The sequence below is a fragment of the Lissotriton vulgaris genome, chromosome 2_2 (genome assembly GCF_964263255.1).
Source record: "Lissotriton vulgaris chromosome 2_2, aLisVul1.2, whole genome shotgun sequence".
Classification (NCBI taxonomy): Eukaryota; Metazoa; Chordata; class Amphibia; order Caudata; family Salamandridae; genus Lissotriton; species Lissotriton vulgaris.
The window spans coordinates 107,680,612-107,698,877 of NC_141688.1; the positions used below are offsets into that span (position 1 = coordinate 107,680,612).

At 47.6% G+C, this 18,266-nt stretch overlaps 1 protein-coding gene across 4 annotated transcripts in view; it reads left to right on the forward strand.

Moving 5' to 3' along the window:
* LOC147729103 (uncharacterized) overlaps positions 1 to 18,266 on the forward strand; it is a 471,563-nt gene that overhangs the window by 169,601 nt on the left and 283,696 nt on the right. The window contains exon 4 of one of the 4 annotated variants that reach the window (XM_086959389.1): positions 1,106 to 1,141. The exons of the other annotated variants lie outside the window; for them this stretch is intronic. Coding sequence (XP_086815515.1) covers positions 1,106 to 1,141 — 36 coding nt within the window. The remainder of the gene's footprint in view (positions 1 to 1,105; positions 1,142 to 18,266) is intronic. 4 annotated transcript variants of the gene reach the window in all.

The window sequence follows — 18,266 nt, forward strand, 5'->3', positions numbered from 1 at the left end:
CAAAGCATGGAGGTGGTATAAACCTGATTTCCTTCCGACGCTGCCTTCTTCTCTCAAATTGACGCTGATCAATTTAAAGAACCCAATCTATTAGTCCGGACAACTCAGTGGGTCTCTTGGGAATTTGGGCCAATCCATCTTTCAACTCATACTTTAACCCTCCATAAAAGATGGCAGCTCTCTTAGCCTCCGACCAGTTAGTTTCCACTATTAACTTATTAAAATGTGCGAGGTAGGCTACCAATTCACAATTTCCTTGTTTCAGATCTAAGAGTTCATTGTCTGTAGTTTGCAAAACGGCTCTTCGGTGAAAAATGCGCACAAACTCCAACTTAAACTCCTCAAAATTATAAAGAATGGGATCATTGGTGTTCACTAAGGGCATGGACCAAGCAGCAGCATCTCCACTCAGGCAAGACAGTATGAAAGACCTTGGATTGGTCTTCTCTAAAGTTAATGGGCCTACACGAGAAAGGAGAAGAGCACTGCGTGAAAAAAATCTGTGCCTTGTGTGGGTCCCCATGAAACCTCTCTGGCGGGGCTAATGGGATTGTTGGGAGATGGCATTGATACCTTGGGTTGTTAACTCTGCGGCTGAGGGAGAGGGTGAGAAAGGCTGGAATTTATGCTATCTAGTGCGTGAACTGGTACCAGCAGAAAACTCCTCAAAACATTGTAGAAGCAAACTAGCTTCCTGACTAGATTTCTTAACCTCTTCCTTAGTTTCACTCAACTGCTTCTGCAACGCTTCTAAAACCGACGTCAAGGGCAAGAGCAAGGACTGAAACTGTAAGACGATATTTTTCCAACTCCCCATCCCCACTGCGCACCAGAATAACTTTGTCCGCAGAAAGGAGGGGGAAAAGGAAATAGGAAGAAAAAGAGAGACTGCCGCAGGGGTTTCACCTGGAGGACTTTCTCGATCTGACCTCCTAATACTCTTGCAAATACATCTTTTGTATCACTTTGATAACTCACTCTCATCTAAATGTACCTGTGCACTCTTTGGAATTAGCTTCTCTCTTGTAATGTAGTACTTGTGAAAAAGAAAGTTTCCTTACCCCAGCATTGAGTCACTACATTCTTCTTTCTTTTCTCACCCAAGACAAAGAAGCTGGAAAGAACTGCGCTGATAGCAGTGGTAAGTAGGAATATATATATATATATATATATATATATATATATATATATATATATATATATATATATATATATATATATATATATATATATATATATATATATATATATATATATATATACATATATATATATATATATATATATATATATATATATATATATATATATATATATATATATATATCCAAAACACAGTATCCCACCTGGGGCCAGCCGAACTCGCGGCGGGTGCAACCGGGAAGCGGTGGTGGAAACCGCTTGTAACACAGCAAAAACAAGGAGTTCATGGTACTCCCAAGGTCCGGTGCACGCTCGGGTTGTGTGTCGGCTAGAAAGTATCCGCAGACGCGTTTCTGGCTCTTGCCGTCATCAGTGCGGAAAGCCGTCAGTAAAGCGGCACAGTTATTTAAACGGAACTGCCATGTGGTTGGTGGATCCTTGGCCAATGAAAGGCCGATGGCGCTCCCATAGCAAAAAACTTTATTGGCAGCCGTAACAACTGTGCCTGCACATCCCCTCGCCTGCCGCTAATAGAACGAACACACTGTGAGTGTCACACAATGGTGGAGCAATCTAGCTTTGTATAAGCCACAACCTGCATCGGTCAACAGCGTCCGTAAGCGGCGTTTCGGCAGCCCAAATTGAATCCAAAACACAGTATCCCACCTGGGGCCAGCCGAACTCGCGGCGGGTGCAACCTTCTTGTAGATTGTGGAAAGCACAGCAAGTAGTGGACGATGGGTCTTAACTCAGACAAAACTGAAGTTCTCATCCTAGGATCTTCCCCTTCTGCCTGGGACGACTCTTGGTGGCCATCAGCCCTGGGCACAGCACCCATACCTACAGATCACGCACGTAACCTGGGCTTCATCCTAGACTCCTCCCTCTCGATGACCTACAAATTAACGCCGTCTCATCCTCTTGCTTCAACGTACTCCGTATGCTCAAAAAAATCTTCCGCTGGATCCCCACCGAAACAAGAAAGACGATCACCCACGCACTGGTCACTAGCCGACTGGACTATGGAAACACCCTCTACGCCGGAAACACAGCCAAATTACAGAAAAAACTCCAACGCATCCAAAATGCATCAGCCAGACTCATATTGGACATTCCTCGCCAAGTTCACATTGCCGGCCACCTGAAAGACCTCCACTGGCTTCCCGTCAACAAGAGAATAACGTTCAGTCTCCTCACCCACGCTCACAAGGCCCTCTACAAACTAGGACCCGAATGCCTCAACACACGACTGTCCTTCTACACACCCACCCGCCAACTAAGATCCTACAACCAAGCGCTTGCCGCAGTTCCGCACATCCACAGATCCACCATGGGAGGAAGATCCTTCACCTACCTGGCGGCCAAGACCTGGAACTCTCTCCCCACTCACCTCCGCCTCACACAGAACCACATTTCCTTCAGAAAGGAACTTAAAACCTGGCTATTCGATAAATAATGCACCCCCTCCCACAAGCGCCTTGAGACCCTATGGGTGAGTAGTGCGCTATACAAATTTCTGAACTTGAACTTGAACTTATGTGTGGCAAGATAGAGAGTCTGTTGAGATTACTTTAAATGCTGTCTGGGGAAAAGCACTGCGCAAATAGGTTCTTCAAAGTGTTCAGAAATAATGCTTCAAAATTGTATTAGTCTACGCAGTGCAATTCTGACTGCACCATATGTCAACAACACTTCCTTGTGGAGCATGAAATATATATTCCTGAAAAATTCTCACTAAAATAGTCCGGAAAGATAATAACTCTTTGCTTTCACAGGGAAAAAAATTCTCTTCTTGACTAAATGCGCTCTCTAGTGGGGAAAACCCGGATTTGGGACTAAAGATGGGAAAACCTTCCGTAAATAACTCTTCAGACGACCGACTGAAGTCCCAAAATTAGAATACCTGCAAACTCCCTCAAGGACGGCAAGGGAAAGGCACACAGATTTCAGGACACTCTGCAAATTGGGCAAATACCAAATTAGTGAGAGGTAGACCCTCGCTACCTTTCTCCTGACAGTAAACACGAAGCGCTGAGGCAAGGCACTTCAGGTGCGCGAGCAGAATCACCTGCCAGACATCAGAAAGAGCAAAAACACTGAAACGCTAACTCAGAACTGCATTAACCCGCCAGGTTGGAATCTCAGCAGCAGCCACATCTAGTTCATGTGCTGCTGAACGAATCTCCTGGCAAACAATTGACTCCAACTTAAATGAACTTGTCTGTGGAATTCAATTTTTTTTCAATGCTGAAACAGGTAAGGAAAGCTTTTGTCTAAGGGAAAATCGATCAGTCCTGACAATACCCCCCACCAAGAACCCTCCTCCTCTCTCCTTGGGCTTCTGAGGATGAGTCCTATGGAATTCCTTCACCAACGTGGGGGCAAGCACATCAGAACTAGGTTCCCAGGACCTCTCCTCTGGGCCAATACCGTTCCAGTCAATCAAGTTGAACAGCCGTCCCCTTCTAATCTTGGAATCAATTAATTCTTTTCACCTCAACTCTTCCTCTGAGTTCACTAAAACTGGTGCTGGAGGTAAAATCTTCCTTAAATTAGGGCGATTTCTTTTGATCAGAGAAACATAAAAAACTAGGTGTAACTTCAATTTTTGGGGGAGTTTGACCTTTACACAAACTAGATTTATCATTCTATCTACAACAAAAGGGCCCACAAATCTGGATTGAAACTTTCTGTTCCCTTTTAGCTGCATGTTTCGAGTGGAGATTCAAACCTGATCCCCAGACTAAAAAACTGGACTTTCCCTTCTACTCTTGTCGGCCTGCACCTTATGTGACTGTTTCTCTTTTGCTAAATTTTCAGTAGCTACTTGATAAGCCGGTTGTAACTCCTGCATAACTACCTCCACTGCTGGTACCTTACTCTCAGTTTTTTCTATTAACATGTTAGGGTGTCTGCCAGAGTTAAAAAAGAAAGGGGAATACCCTGTAGAAGAGTGCACTGAATTATTGTAGGCAAATTCTGCTGCCCAGAGCACAGCGGGCCAATCTCCCTCCTAATCGCAAATATCGCTCTAAATCCTGATTCACTCTTTCAATATGTGCATCAGTCTTAGGTTTAGGATCGAAACTGGTAGACAAGCGGGAACCCACACCTGAACATTCCAAGAAAGATCTACAAAAGAGAGACACAAATTGTGAATCCTGATCAGAAATCACTACCTTAGGAGTTCTGTGTGATTTTACAATGTGCTGAGTGAACAAGTTTGCTAACTGGGCCGCAGTTGGAAGTGCGGCTAAAGGAATATAATGGCTCATCTTGGTAAAATGATCTACCACCACCAAAATGGTGGAATACCCATGGCTAGAAGGCAGGTCAACAATAAAATCCCTAGAAACTGTATACCAGGGATAGGGGGCTACAGGTAAGGGCATTAGCATCCCTGGGGTGCATGTCTACTGGCCTTCCCCTTAACACAAGGTTCACAAGATGCAACATACTGCCTAACCTTAGACTCCATGCCTGGCTACCAAAACATTTGTTTCAAAAGTTCCAAGGTCTTCTTCGCACCCTTGTGACCAGCTAGTGGATTATCATGAAACACATGGATGACTTCATTCTGCAAGTTGCTGTCTGATACATAAAGCCTCCCTTGAAAGCCTCCCTTCCTGGATTTCTCTATCAGGACCTTCCAAAGTCCAACTCTGGATATCCACTGGCGGAAAACTTGCCCTTATCCTTTCTTCCAGCTCCAGGTACAAAATCGTTCCCACATTTTTTTCCTCAGGGATTATGTGACCTTCTTGTGGAATTTCTTTTACTTTTTTACTTCACCAGTATGCAAACGGGAGAGAGTGCTGGCCTTTCCATTTACTGAACCGGGCTTGTAGGTCAGGACAAAGTGATAGTCTGCGAAAAAGAGAGACCACAAAGTTGTCGTGGGGTAAGCGTTCTTGCAGATTTGAGGAATTGTAAATTCTGATGATCTGTGAAGATGGTGATTACATGTTTCGCACCCAATACACAGTGTCTCCACTCTTGGAACGCATCCTTGACAGCTAACAATTGTTTATTCGCAATGGAGTAATTAATTTCCGTGGCTGTTAGTTTGCGAGAGCAGTACACCACTGGATGCAGCTGACCAGTCTCCTTATGCCTTTGAGTGAGAATTTCACCAATGGCCATGTTGGCAGTATCTGTTTCCACATAGAAAGGTTCCTCTGGATTTGCGTAAGCCAATACTGGGGCTGTGATGAAGGTTTCCTTCTGAAGTTGAAAGGTTTCCTCAATATCATCATTCCAGATAAACGTTTCCTTCTTCTTGAGTAACAGAGTGATGGGACTAACCTTCTCTGAGAAGTTTGGAACTAACCGCCTGTAAAAATTTGCAAAACTCAGAAATCTTTGTATTTCCTTTTGCAGAGCGGGGAGCTGGCCAATCCTTTATAGCTCTGACTTTATAATCATCCATCGATACATCATGAAACAGTTGGATTACTTCATTCTGCAAGTTGCTGTCTGATACATAAAGCCTCACTTGAAAGCCTCCCTTCCTGGATTTCTCTATCAGGACTTTCCAAAGTCCAACTCTGGATTTCCACTGGCAGAAAACTTTCTCTTATCCTTTCCACAGCTCCGGGTACAAAATCGTTCTCACATTTTTTTCCTCAGGGATTATATGACCTTCTTGTGGAATTTCTTTTACTTCACCAGTATGCAAACGGGAGAGAGTGCTGGCCTTACCATTTACTGAACCGGGCTTGTGGGTCAGGACAAAGTCATAGTCTGCGAAAAAGAGAGACCACAAAGTTGTCGTGGGGTAAGCATTCTTGCAGATTTGAGGAATTGTAAATTCCGATGATGTGTGAAGATGGTGATTACATGTTTCGCGCCCAATACATAGTGTCTCCACTCTTGGAACGCATCCTTGACAGCTAACAATTGTTTATCCGCAATGGAGTAATTAATTTCCGTGGCTGTTAGTTTGGGAGAGCGGTACGCCACTGGATACAGCTGACCAGTCTCCTTATGCCTTTGAGAGAGAATTTCACCGTTGACAAGTTGGAAGTATCTGTTTCCACATAGAAAGGTTCGTCTGGATTTGCGTAAGCCAATACTGGGGCTGTGATGGAGGTTTCCTTCAGAAGTTGAAAGGCTTCCTTAGTATCATCATTCCAGATAAACTTTTCCTTCTTCTTGAGTAACAGAGTGATGGGACTAACCTTCTCTGAGAAGTTTGGAATGAACCGCCTGTAAAAATTTACAAAACTCATAAATCTTTGTATTTCCTTTACAGAGCGGGGAGCTGGCCAATCCTTTATAGCTCTGACTTTATAATAATCCATCGATACACCATCAAAGGAGAGAATGAAACCCAGGAACTCCACTCGATTAGTGTGAAAAACACATTTCTCCAATTTAACAACCAATTGGTTCTCTAACAATAGTTCCAGAATTGTTAAAACATGCATAACATGTTCCTCCAAATTGGCTGAGAATATAAGGATGTCAACAATGTAAACAACAGCAAAATGATCCAAAAATGTTCGTAGAATGTGGTTAACAATGTTCTGAAATGCGGCGGGCACGTTACACAGGCCGAATGGCATGACTTGATATTCGAACGGGCCAAAACGATTTTGAAATGTAGTTTTCCACTCATCACCCTCAGCCATGCAAACTCGGTGGTAGGCTCCCCTTAGATCCAGCTTGGTGTAGATTTGGGTTTCATTGACCTGGTCAAGAAGTTCCGAGATCAAGGGTAAGGTGTATGGATTCTTTTTGGTGATGTGATTCAAGGCTCGATAGTTTATGCAGGACCTCAACTTTCCATCCTTCTTAGGGATGAAGAATAACAGGGAGGAGACCTGGGACTATGAGTATCGAATGAACCCATTTGCTAAGTATCAATCCAAGTAATCCTTCAAATGTTTATTTTCCACTTCAGATATTGCATAAATGGGACTGCAGGGCAAAGACGCCCCAGGTTCTAGTTCGATCCTGCAATCATATTCCCGATGTGGGGGAAGTTTCTCAGCCTCCTTTTTATCAAAAACGGCAGTCAGATCTTGGTATACTCGGTGTTTCTACTGCGCAAATGATCTGAGCCTGATCTGCCAGGAGAACTGATAGAGTCTGCTGTGAAACTGTAATTCGGGAATCAAAGCAATGTTTCTGACAATGCTCTGAGTTCAATTCAACTGTTCTTTTTGCCTAATCGATCTTCTGATTATGTTCAGTCAACCACGGCAGACCCATAATCAATTGAATTTGAGGGGCATCTATGAGACTGAAACTTAAAATACTCTGATGTTTTCCATGTCCAAACAATAGGCCAGATGTAGGTGGCCAAATATTGAACGGTCACTCAGAAATTCGCAGAGAGCAATGTAGGTCAGTTCAAACCTACTTGCGAAATAAGGAATCGCAAAACTGTGATTCCTTATTTTGCTGTTGCATTTAAGGAATCGGAAATTGGGATTCCTTAAATGCAATGTAAGTAGCACAAAACAAGTGCACTTCAGCCTTAAGGAATCGCTAATTACCACCAACTTCAAGTTGGTGGTAATTAGCGATTTCCTTTAAAAAAGCACTTTTTTGCTTTTTTAAATGTGCCATGTGTCACACATCCATACCCTTAGGGCATGTGTGTGCGCCACATGTGCACACATGCACATTTCAAGGGTAAAACAGGGTGTCCTTTTGACGCCCTGGCACCCTTGAAATAGCTCCCGCTGTTTGCGATTCTTTAATACCGAATCGCAAATAGTGAATATATTCCCATTCATTCCTATGGGCCTCATTGCCCATAGGGATGAATGGCTAGGTATTCCTTATTAACGAATCTCAATTAGCAATTCGTTATTAAGTAATATTAAGGAATCGCTAATATTTTAGCGATTCCTCACTACATCAATTTAGCGAGTCCTTAATAGCGATTCGGTAAAAATCGCTATCAAGGACTCGCTAAATTGAATTTATCCAACTTCTAGCCCAAAGTGATCTCTTCTGTGTCATCGAGGATTGGGCTGGAGGATTAGTTAGTACCATCCACAGGACAAACTGGCTACAGATTCTCTTTCTTGACACAATTGATTCCCAAGGCTTTATGCGAATTTGATGTCACAAAAATTTCCGGTGGCCCCAGAATCCACCATGACCGATACTTCATCCACTTCAATGTCTTGAAATTATATCAGACTGAAGAATATTAAATGAGATGCAGCTGACTGCAACATATTCGCTAAAAACTGTGCATTTGGAGTTGTCTCCTCAGCAGCACACACCTGAGCAACTCCATCTACTGGTGGGGCCTGTCTTTTACCCATGTATTAATTTTGGGCCTTTTGGGAAATTTTTTGACAAAATGACCTGCGCTTCCACAGTACATACACAGCTTGCCACTTCTTCTCTTCTCTATTTCTTCTTTGGTTAAAGGACCCCGCATAGATCCAATCCGCATAGGTTCCTCTACAGAACTCACTTCACTAATCAATCAATCAATCAATCAATCAATAATCAGATTTGTAAAGCGCACTACTCACCCGCTAGGGTCTCAAGGCGCTGGGGTGGGGGTGGGGGTGCTGCTACTGCTGGAAGGGCCAGGTGTTGAGTTGCTTCCTGAAGGAGAGATGGTCCTGGGTCAGCCGAAGGTGTGCGGGGAGGGAGTTCCATGTCTTGGCCGCTAGGTAGGAGAAGGATCTTCCCCCGGTGGTGGTTCTGCGAATCCGTGGGACAGTGGCGAGGGTGAGGCTGGCGGATCGTAGCTGGCGGGTGGGAGTGTAGAACATGAAGCGGTTGTTGAGGTATGTGGGGCCGTGTCGTGGAGGGCTTTGTGTGCGTGGCTGAGGAGCCTGAACATGATCCGCTTGTTGACCGGGAGCCAGTGCAGGTCTCTCAGGTGGGCGGAGATGTGGCTGTGGCGGGGGATGTCCAGGATGAGTTGTGCAGAGGGGTTTTGTATGCGCTGGAGTCTTTTCTGTAGTTTGGCTGTGGTTCCAGCGCAGAGGGCATTCCCGTAGTCCAGTCGGCTGGTGACGAGGGCCTGGGTGACTGTTTTTCTGGTTCCGGTTGGGATCCACCGGAAGATCTTTCGGAGCATGCGCAGGATGTTGAAGCCAGATGATGAGACGGCGTTGACTTGCTTGGTCATCGTGAGGGAGGAGTCTAGGATGAAGCCCAGGTTACATGCGTGGTCTGTGGGCTTCGGGGTGGTACCCAGTGCAGGGGGCGACCAGGAGTCGTCCCAGGCGGAGGGGGGTGGTCTGAAGATGAGGACTTCCGTCTTGTCTGAGTTCAGTTTCAGACGGCGGAGCTTCATCCATTCCGCGACGTCTTTCATTTCTTCCTGGAGGCTGACTCTGGTGGTGGCGGGGTCGTTGGTGAGGGAGAGGATCAGCTGGGTGTCGTCAGCGTAGGAGATGATGTTGAGGTTGTGTTGACGTGCGATGGCTGCAAGGGGGCTCATGTAGACGTTGAAGAGGGTGGGGCTGAGCGAGGAGCCTTGAGGAACACCGCAGATGATCTTGGTGGCTGCTGAGCGGAAGGGAGGCAGGCGGACTCTCTGGGTTCTGTCGGCGAGGAAGGAGGTGACCCTTTCCAGGACCTTTCCTTGGATACCGGCGTGGTGGAGGCGTGAAGTTAGGGTGCAGTGGCAGAAGGTGTCGAATGCGGCTGAGATGTCGAGGAGGATGAGGGCAGCCGTTTCCTTGTTGTCGAGCATGGACCTGAAGTCGTCGGTGGCTGCGATGAGGGCGGTCTCGGTGCTGTGATTGGCTCGAAATCCTGACTGTGATGGGTCGAGGGAGTCGTTTGTCTCAAGGAAGGCGGTCAGTTGTTTGTTGACGATCTTCTCGATGACTTTGGTGGGGAAAGGGAGGAGCGAGATGGGGCGGACGTTCTTTAGGTCCATGGGGTCTGCGGTGGGTTTTTTCAGGAGGGCGCTGACCTCCGCATTTTTCCAGCTCTCCGGGAAGGTGGCAAATGCGAAGGAGGAGTTAATAATGTTCCGGAGTTGGGGTGTGATGATGGTGTCGGCTTTGTTGAAGATGTGGTGTGGACAGGGGTCGGCTGGGGAGCCGGAGTGGATGGTGTTCATCACGTGGGTGGTGTCTTCAGTGCTGATGGGGGTGCAGGTGCAGAGGGTGGTGGTGAGGAACGTAGGTTTGGTGGTTGGGTGTGTGGTGATGGCGCCAAAGCTGTTGTGTATGTCGGCGATCTTGAGGTGGAAGAACGAGGCAAGTGAGTCGCAGAGGTTTTGCGAGGGTGTGATGTCATTGTTGCTGGCGTTTGAGTTGGAGAACTCTTTGACTATGCTGAAGAGTTCCTTGCTGTTGCGGGCGTTGTTATCCAGTCGTTCCTTAAACGCTGTCTTTTTTGTGGTCCGGATCAGCTGGTGGTGTTTGTGGGTGGCGTTCTTGAGGGCTGTCATGTTTTCTGTTGATTGGTTGTTGCGCCAGGCTTTTTCGAGGGTCCGGCAGGATTTCTTGGAAATTTTGAGGTCGTTGGTGAACCACGAGGCTTTGTTGCTTCCTGGTCTGCCGGGGGCATTCTTCATTGGTGCAAGGGCGTCGGCGCAGTTGGTGAGCCACTGTCTGAGGTTGCGAGCTGCTTCGTTGGAGTCAATAGTGTTGCTGGGGGGGTTCTGGCTCAGGGAGGTGGTGAGCTGGTCGGTGGTGAGCTGGTCGGTGGTGAGCTGGTCGGTGGTGAGCTGGTCGGTGGTGATCTTGCCTAACATCTTCGGGGAGCCTGTTGTGGGCGGTGGTGGGTCGTGGTTTTCCTGAAGCTGAAGTGGACGCAGCTGTGGTCTGTCCAAGGTAGTCTGGTTGTGTGGCTGAAGGAGATGTGGTCGCTGGAGGAGAAGACTGGGTCAAGCGTTTGGCCGGCATAGTGGGTGGGGGTGTTCACCAGTCGCTTGAGTCCGAGGTTGGCGAGGTTGTCCAGCAGGGTGGTGGTGTTGTTGTCATTGATGGTTTCAAGGTGAAAGTTTCGGTCCCCTAGGAGGATGTAGTTGGAGGATGTAAGGGCGTGCGGGCTGATGAAGTATGCGATGGCTTCGCTGAATTGTGTGCGTGGTCCCGGGGGTCTGTAGATGAGGGTGCCTCTGAGGGTGGTCTTGTGGTCGGTGTGTATCTGGAAGTGAAGGTGTTCAGCGGCGGTTAGGGTATCGTCGGAGTTGGTCGTGATGCGGATGGTGTTTTTGTGGACGATGGATATGCCTCCTCCGGTTTGGTTGGTGCGGTCCCTTCTAGTGATCTTGTAGCCCTCTGGGATGGCTGCGGCGATGTCGGGGGCTTAGGAGGCGTTCATCTAGGTTTCTGTGAGGAAGGCGACATCCGGCGCTGGTTTGTCGAGGATGTTCCAGAGTTCGACGGCGTGCCTGTGGACGGAGCGGGTGTTGAGGAGGATGCATTTAAGGTGGTTGTTGTTGATGCTTGGTCCGGCGTGCGGGGTGGAGGTGCAGAGGCAGGTGAATTTGCAGGCTTGGCAGGTGATGGATCCGTGGGTGGGGTTCGGGGTGGCTCGGTGGCAGGTGGTGGTCCGGCTGGTGTTGAGTGCGTGGAGGATGGCGACGTCGTAGATCTGTCTGGTGGGCTGTCCTCGATGGTGGCCAGTGGTCCTGGCGCAGGGCGCGGTCCAGGCGCGGACGGTGTTAGATGGGCTTGCCTTAGGTGCGCATTCGGCGCGGCAGCGGCCTGCATTATGTAGAGGTCGAGGGAGGGAGGAGCAGCTGGGAGGGGGAGCGGGTACCAATCGGGGATTGAGGGGCAGGGCCGCGGGGGACGCAGCGGTGGGAACGAGGTCGAGCAAGTGGCACAGAAACGTGGAGGAAACAAACAACAAGAACACAACACAAAGGGGCACAAAAGAAAAAATGCTAAGGGAGTACAGGCAACACAGTACAGTCAATGGGGCACAGAACGTGAATCAAAAAGAAAAGGGTAACACAGTGGAGACAGTACAATCGGCAGCAGAATAAAGGCAATAAAGAGCAGAATAGAGAGCAAGCTTACGCCCCCTGGACCACCAGGGATCGAACCGGCGGCAGCAGCAGGGCACAGGACAGACACGGCACTAGCACGGCGAGCTAACGCGTCGGGGGAGCGACCTGGCCTGAAAACGGGGTCAAGGATCGCCCTTCACTAGGCTTAGATGCTTCTGTTTTGAGCCGATCAAAGCGTGGAGGTGGTATATACCTGATTTCCTTCCGACGGTGCCTTCTTCTCTCAAATTGACGCTGATAAATTTAAAGAACCAACGGCCACATGCATCATTGTTGCCGTTTGCGATTTCTTAATTGCGAAAATTAAGGAATCGCAATTAAGAAATCGCAAAAGGCTATGCAGCAGGAATCGGATTCTTTTTTTGCGGTTTCTTAAATTTCCTTAATTGCGACTCACAATTTGCGAATCGCAATTAAGGAATCCCTTCCCATTGATTCCTATGGGCCAGGCCCATAGGAATCAATAGGAAGTCATTCTCAATTTGCAATTAGCAATTTGCGAATCGCAAATTGAGAATGCAATTTCAAGAGTGCGGGGGGGTCCAAAGGACCCCCCCTGCACCCCTGAAATATAACTTTAAGTGCATTTTTCACACACACATGCCCCAAGGGCATGTGTGTGCGTAAAATGAAACTTTCAAAAATGCACTTTTCGCAAATTACCATGAAGGGCAACTTCATGGTAATTTACCTCTCCCTATTTGCGAATTCACAAATTGAAAATGTTCATGCATTGCATTTAAGAAATCTAAAATTGCGATTTCTTACATGCAATCGCAATTTTAGAAATCGCAAGATGATTGCGATTCTTAAAATTGAGAAAAACATGATACATCCCAATTTTGTCAATTGCATTCGCAAACGGCCGAAAATTGCGATTTGCATTGTTTGCAAATGCAATTGACAGTGATGCATGTGGGCCCAAATCTATTAGTACGGACAACTCAGTGGGTCTCTTGGGAATTTGGGCCAATCCATCTTTCAACTCATACTTTAACCCTCCATAAAAGATGGCAGCTCTCTTAGCCTCCGACCAGTTAGTTTCCACTATTACCTTATTAAAAAGTGCCAGGTAGGCTACCAATTTACAATTTCCTTGTTTCAGATCTAAGAGTTCATTGTCTGTAGTTTGCAAAACGGCTCTTCGGTGAAAAATGCGCACAAACTCAAACTTAAACTCTTCAAAATTATAAAGAATGGGATCATTGGTGTTCACTAAGGGCATGAACCAAGCAGCGGCATCTCCACTCAGGCAAGACAGTATGAAAGCTACCTTGGATTGGTCTTCTCTAAAGTTAATGGGCCTACACAAGAAAGGTAAAGAGCACTGCGTGAAACAAATCTGTGCCTTGTGTGGGTCCCCATGAAACCTCTCTGGCGGGGCCAATGGGATTGTTGGGAGATGGCATTGATACCTTGGGTTGTTAACTCTGCGGCTGAGGGAGAGGGTGAGAAAGGCTGGGATTTATGCTATCTAGTGCTTGAACTGGTACCATCAGAAAACTCCTCAAAACATTGTAGAAGGAAACTAGCTTCCTGACTAGATTTCCTAACCGCTTCCCTAGTTTCATTCAACTGCTTCTGCAACGCTTCTAAAACCGCCGTCAAGGGCAAGAGCAAGGACTGACCTTGTAAGACGATATTTTTCCAACTCATCTACCCACTGCGTGTAGGAGAGTGGGGTCTGCAATCCTATGGTCACCCCCGATTTTTGCTTTTTGCTTCAACTGGTTTACGACTTTCCCTGGCTGTGGGCCTGCTAATCAGACCCACAGCCTAGCTCTCTCTCTAAATTGACATCCATGTACCTTAGGTGCATATCCAATTGGATACTGAGTCACCTTATCAGTCTCTGTACAGTGTACCTTAGGTACCCAAGGCATAGGTGCACTCAGGGCCTACCAGGGGCTGCAGCATGTATTATGCCACCCCTGGCTGGCCATCCAAATCTGACACAACTGGCTGATCAATCAGCTGGGGCAAGGTGGTGTAATCACCCTTTGCTTTAGATATAGTATCCCTATATCTAACTCTAAAATGGACACATATCCTCCTATCAGTCACTCCTATGGCAGGCCTTATCAATCCTGAAGGCAGAGTGCTTGGAATTATGTGAGATGGTGCTCTAGCATGAGCTGAGTCTGTCTGCAGCTTTCGGAACCTAGTCCTTTAGCTGTTTCCATGATAACGCGATACCATATACTCTTAAGTGCATTATAATCCTCGCGGTTATTGCTAACTTTGGTATAGCATTATCAAAACATGTCGAGTAAGGTGTCATACGAATTGGAATACTACCCCCTCGCCAATTCTGGCGACGCGGGTAGCATTCCACCCTTCTAGAGGGACACGACATGTATGTAACTGTGAACCCCGGTTAAAGTTAACTCGAGCCTCAGCATCACAAACTGGTTGCTGCCACCACAGACACAAGTCTGTCCTCCTGCTGCTGGGAGTCCTTCCAGCGAGGGAGGCTTGGACAAAGGGTTTCCTGCCTTGGGAGTTGCTAGCACCACCCCAGACAGGATTTTGTGTATTGGGTAGGACAGGGCTGAAAGGAATGAGACATGCCTGGGGCACACAAGGTGTCCCTGTGCATACACCGGTCTAAACCAGTTCCTGGGGCTCTCCAGCCCCAGCTCTGGCGCAAGACCGGACAAAGGATAGGGGGTTTTATCCACCCCCCTTCCTGGTCCCACCCAGAGGAGGGACCTAGTCGTAGTACAGCCCCCTTTAGCCGGATAAAGGTAGGAGCTGGTCCCATTCCAAATTAGATTATCCTGAACAACTTTACAAGAAGAAACTTTGGACTTCTATGTTCTGCTCCACAGAAGACTGAAGAATCTCCCTTGTGGGCAAGGAGTGTCCACCCTGCAACTGCAGGCACCATCAAGTTTCCAGCGGCTTCACTTTGTCGTCTTCCCTCGAGGATCCAGACTTCAGAGCCCGACAAGACCCGGATTCCCAGACCTCTCCGACCTCTACCTACATCTGCAGCACAGCTTAGATCCGTGGGTGCGACGAGACACGTGGGACCGGCCATCTTGAAAGAAACTAAACTTCGCTTCTAGCATGACTTCTGAGGTAACCTCGGCAAAGTGCTTTGGGGATTGAGAAGCCCCAGCCCCGAGCAGCTCCTGCACCGAAGATCAGCCCTCCAGCCTTCACGAGATCTGCGTGGGGCCCTTCTGCTTGCCTGCTGCTTGACCCGTTGTCTGGTCACTTGACGGCTGGCTTGGTGTCTCCTAGACGATGAACCTTGAAATCTTCACTGCTGGTCTGGTTGCTCCAGACTGTCCCTTGCTCCCTGCCAAAAGAGGAGCACCCCGGACCCTCCTGGTTTGCACCAGGTGCCGTTTCCACTCACCGCGTGGGTTGCCTTTGCAAAGGCCTGTTGATTCCAAATCCTGATCCGACAACGCCGACCGCGAGAGCCTGCGTGGGACATCTCGTGCCTCCATCCTGATTGTCAAAGACACCTCCTGGTCCACGTGGCTGCAGAGACAAGCGTCCACTCTTCACCTGATCGCGACAACGACATCTGGTTCCACTCCTGGTTCCACTCCAGTCACTGGCTAGTGACTTTGAACATTGTCCCTTCTGCTTTCAGGTCTTCAACATCTCCGATCCACCCTTGGATCACACCGGACATCTTCCTCCTGGTCGCCTGCAGCATCTTTTCTTCCAGGCTCCATAGACTTCGACGCCGGAAACCGACACGACTTCGCACCTATGCACCCGCAGCCTGTGGGTGAGGTAACAAGAGCATTTCAGTGCTCAAGGGTAGCTTCACTCTTGTTGTGTCCAGTTCCATTGTCGTTTCAGTCCTAACAAGTCAGGATTGTCCGTACTCACCTTTTTCTTGAACTGTACTGTCCCTAGATGTTGTCACACATCTCGCGTGTGAGTTCCCACTCTGCACACGCGTTCCATGGGCCTCCTATTACTTACCTAGAGTTAGTGTAGCATGGTCCCAGCGATCCTACAGCCTCTGGACAGCTCCATTCCTTCTATCGACTTTCACATTCCACTTACTTAGTATATGGTTTGTCGTGCCCCTAGGGCACCATTGTAATTTGTGCAGCAACTTAAAAGTATTTTTCCTAAGAGATTGTCATGTGCTTAGCCCTCTGATCTCATAAAGAGTTCAGAGGTGTATGTTAGTTAATAAATATATTGTTTATTTTCATAACAACCTGTGTGGTGTCCTTTCACTTGGTATTCAAGGGGTTATATGTGGTAAAACAGCTGGCTTCACATGCCAAAAGAGTTTAGCCTAAGACTGCTTTGTCCATGCTACCATTAGGATAGCTGGTCTATATGGTTGACTTACAACCAATCACCATAAAGGTTGTTTGGACTAAGCATGGGCGAATTTTGCGAATCTCGCGTTCGCGAATTTTGCGGATTTGCGAACTCGCAATCCGCAAAATCCGCAAATTCTAGCGAATTTGCCGATTTTTTTTTGTGTTCGCAAGGATTTCTGCCAGTTCGCGAGGGTTTCGTACCAGTTCGCAATTGCGAACTTACATTTCGGCACGCAACGGTCGCGATTATGTTGTTTCTACGTCTGGTTCATCATCACAGGTTCCCAGCACCCTCTGTTTCACCACTGCAACCCTCTGTTACATCAATGCCACCCTTTGGTTCATCATCACTGTAGATTACGGGGGGGGGGAAGGAAGCACACCAGCCCTGCTTCAACTGACATGAATTAATTTGGGGTTAGTTTATTAATGTGTAACTGTTTCAAAATTCCAGCCTGGCACCTGCTTCCTTATCTGTAATTTTGCTTTCTGTTGCAGTGCATTTTTTTTTCCCAGGACCTTTGTGGCCTACTTGTAGCTATTCTATGAGCCTGCTGTGAGGGTCAGAGCAGGGTCAATTGCAACTAGCAACTGAATTCTGGAGGGGCCCCAGTCAGGAAGCACTACAGGGAATTGTTACTAATGATGAGTTTGAAGTCTTGCCCCTGCCGAGTGCTTTCAGTTTTGAAAAACTCGTTTTTCTGCAATTTCGCGGGATTCGCGGGGCGCGAACACGCACGAGATCGGATTCGGAAGCCGCAAATTCGTGCGAATATGCAATTTGTTTTTTTGCGGCGTGTTAGTTGGCAAGGTTTTGTGCGTTTTTGCGAGCCGCTCGTAGCGCTAGGCGCGAAGTTACCCTCGCGGTCGTTCAAGGGCGCGGCCATCTTGTTTGCCTGACGTATTTCTTTTTCCGGGCGCGAAGTGTAATCTCGCAAAGTCTGCGGCTTGCCAGTACAGTTTCGCGCGTGTTCGCAAGGAAAATCTCGCGCAAACTTACCCGCGCGGTCGTGAACGGGCGCGGCCATCTTGTTTCTCATTCATTGCTATGTTTCTGGGCATGGTCTTTGTATCCTCTCTAAATCTCTGCCATCCTTTGCTTGTTTGTAGTTTTTTTTAATCTATTTTACTTATTATCTATCCCTCTATTTTTCTAGCCCTATATTTTTGTGTTTACTGCTACTTTTGGTTAATTTTAAACTACTTTTTTAAACTCTTTTCTTTTCTTCTCTTCCCTATTCTATTTTCTTTATTCCTTTCCGCCCAGACCATGGTGAAGGGAGCCGGGAAGCATCCCGAGAAGGGGAAGGGTCCCGCACCCCGTGTCCGGCTCCCGTGCGGGCGTTTTAGGGGGGAGGAGGTCGTACCCAGGGAGATCTTTACCCCGGAGGAGGTGGGCCAACTCATTTTTTATGTTCAGCGCCGCCTCCCCAGGACCATCATGGGAGGCGGCAAGATCAGTGCCGGGTACGGCGTCCGGGAGCGCCGGAAGCGGTGGGAGAAGGTGTGTTAGGCCATTTACCACCACTCTCGGGTCTGGTGCACTTACAACCAGGCCACCCACCGCTGGACGGATGTCCTGACCCGTGAGCGAGATCTGCTCGACCTCCTTGGCCTTGAGATCCCCGGGCTTGGTGAGTAGTAGTAGCTATTTCTTTACTACTATGTTTTCTCCTGCTGTGTTATTATATTGCAAATTTTTGTTTTTTACCAAGAGCAATAATGCTGCAAATTACATTGTAGGTAAATTATATTTCAAAATCTTCTGTGCATGTCAGGTACACTGCTCTCCTTCTTCTCAGTAGTGTTGCTACTATGCTTATTTGTTTTCGATTTTGTGTTCATTTCATTGGCCT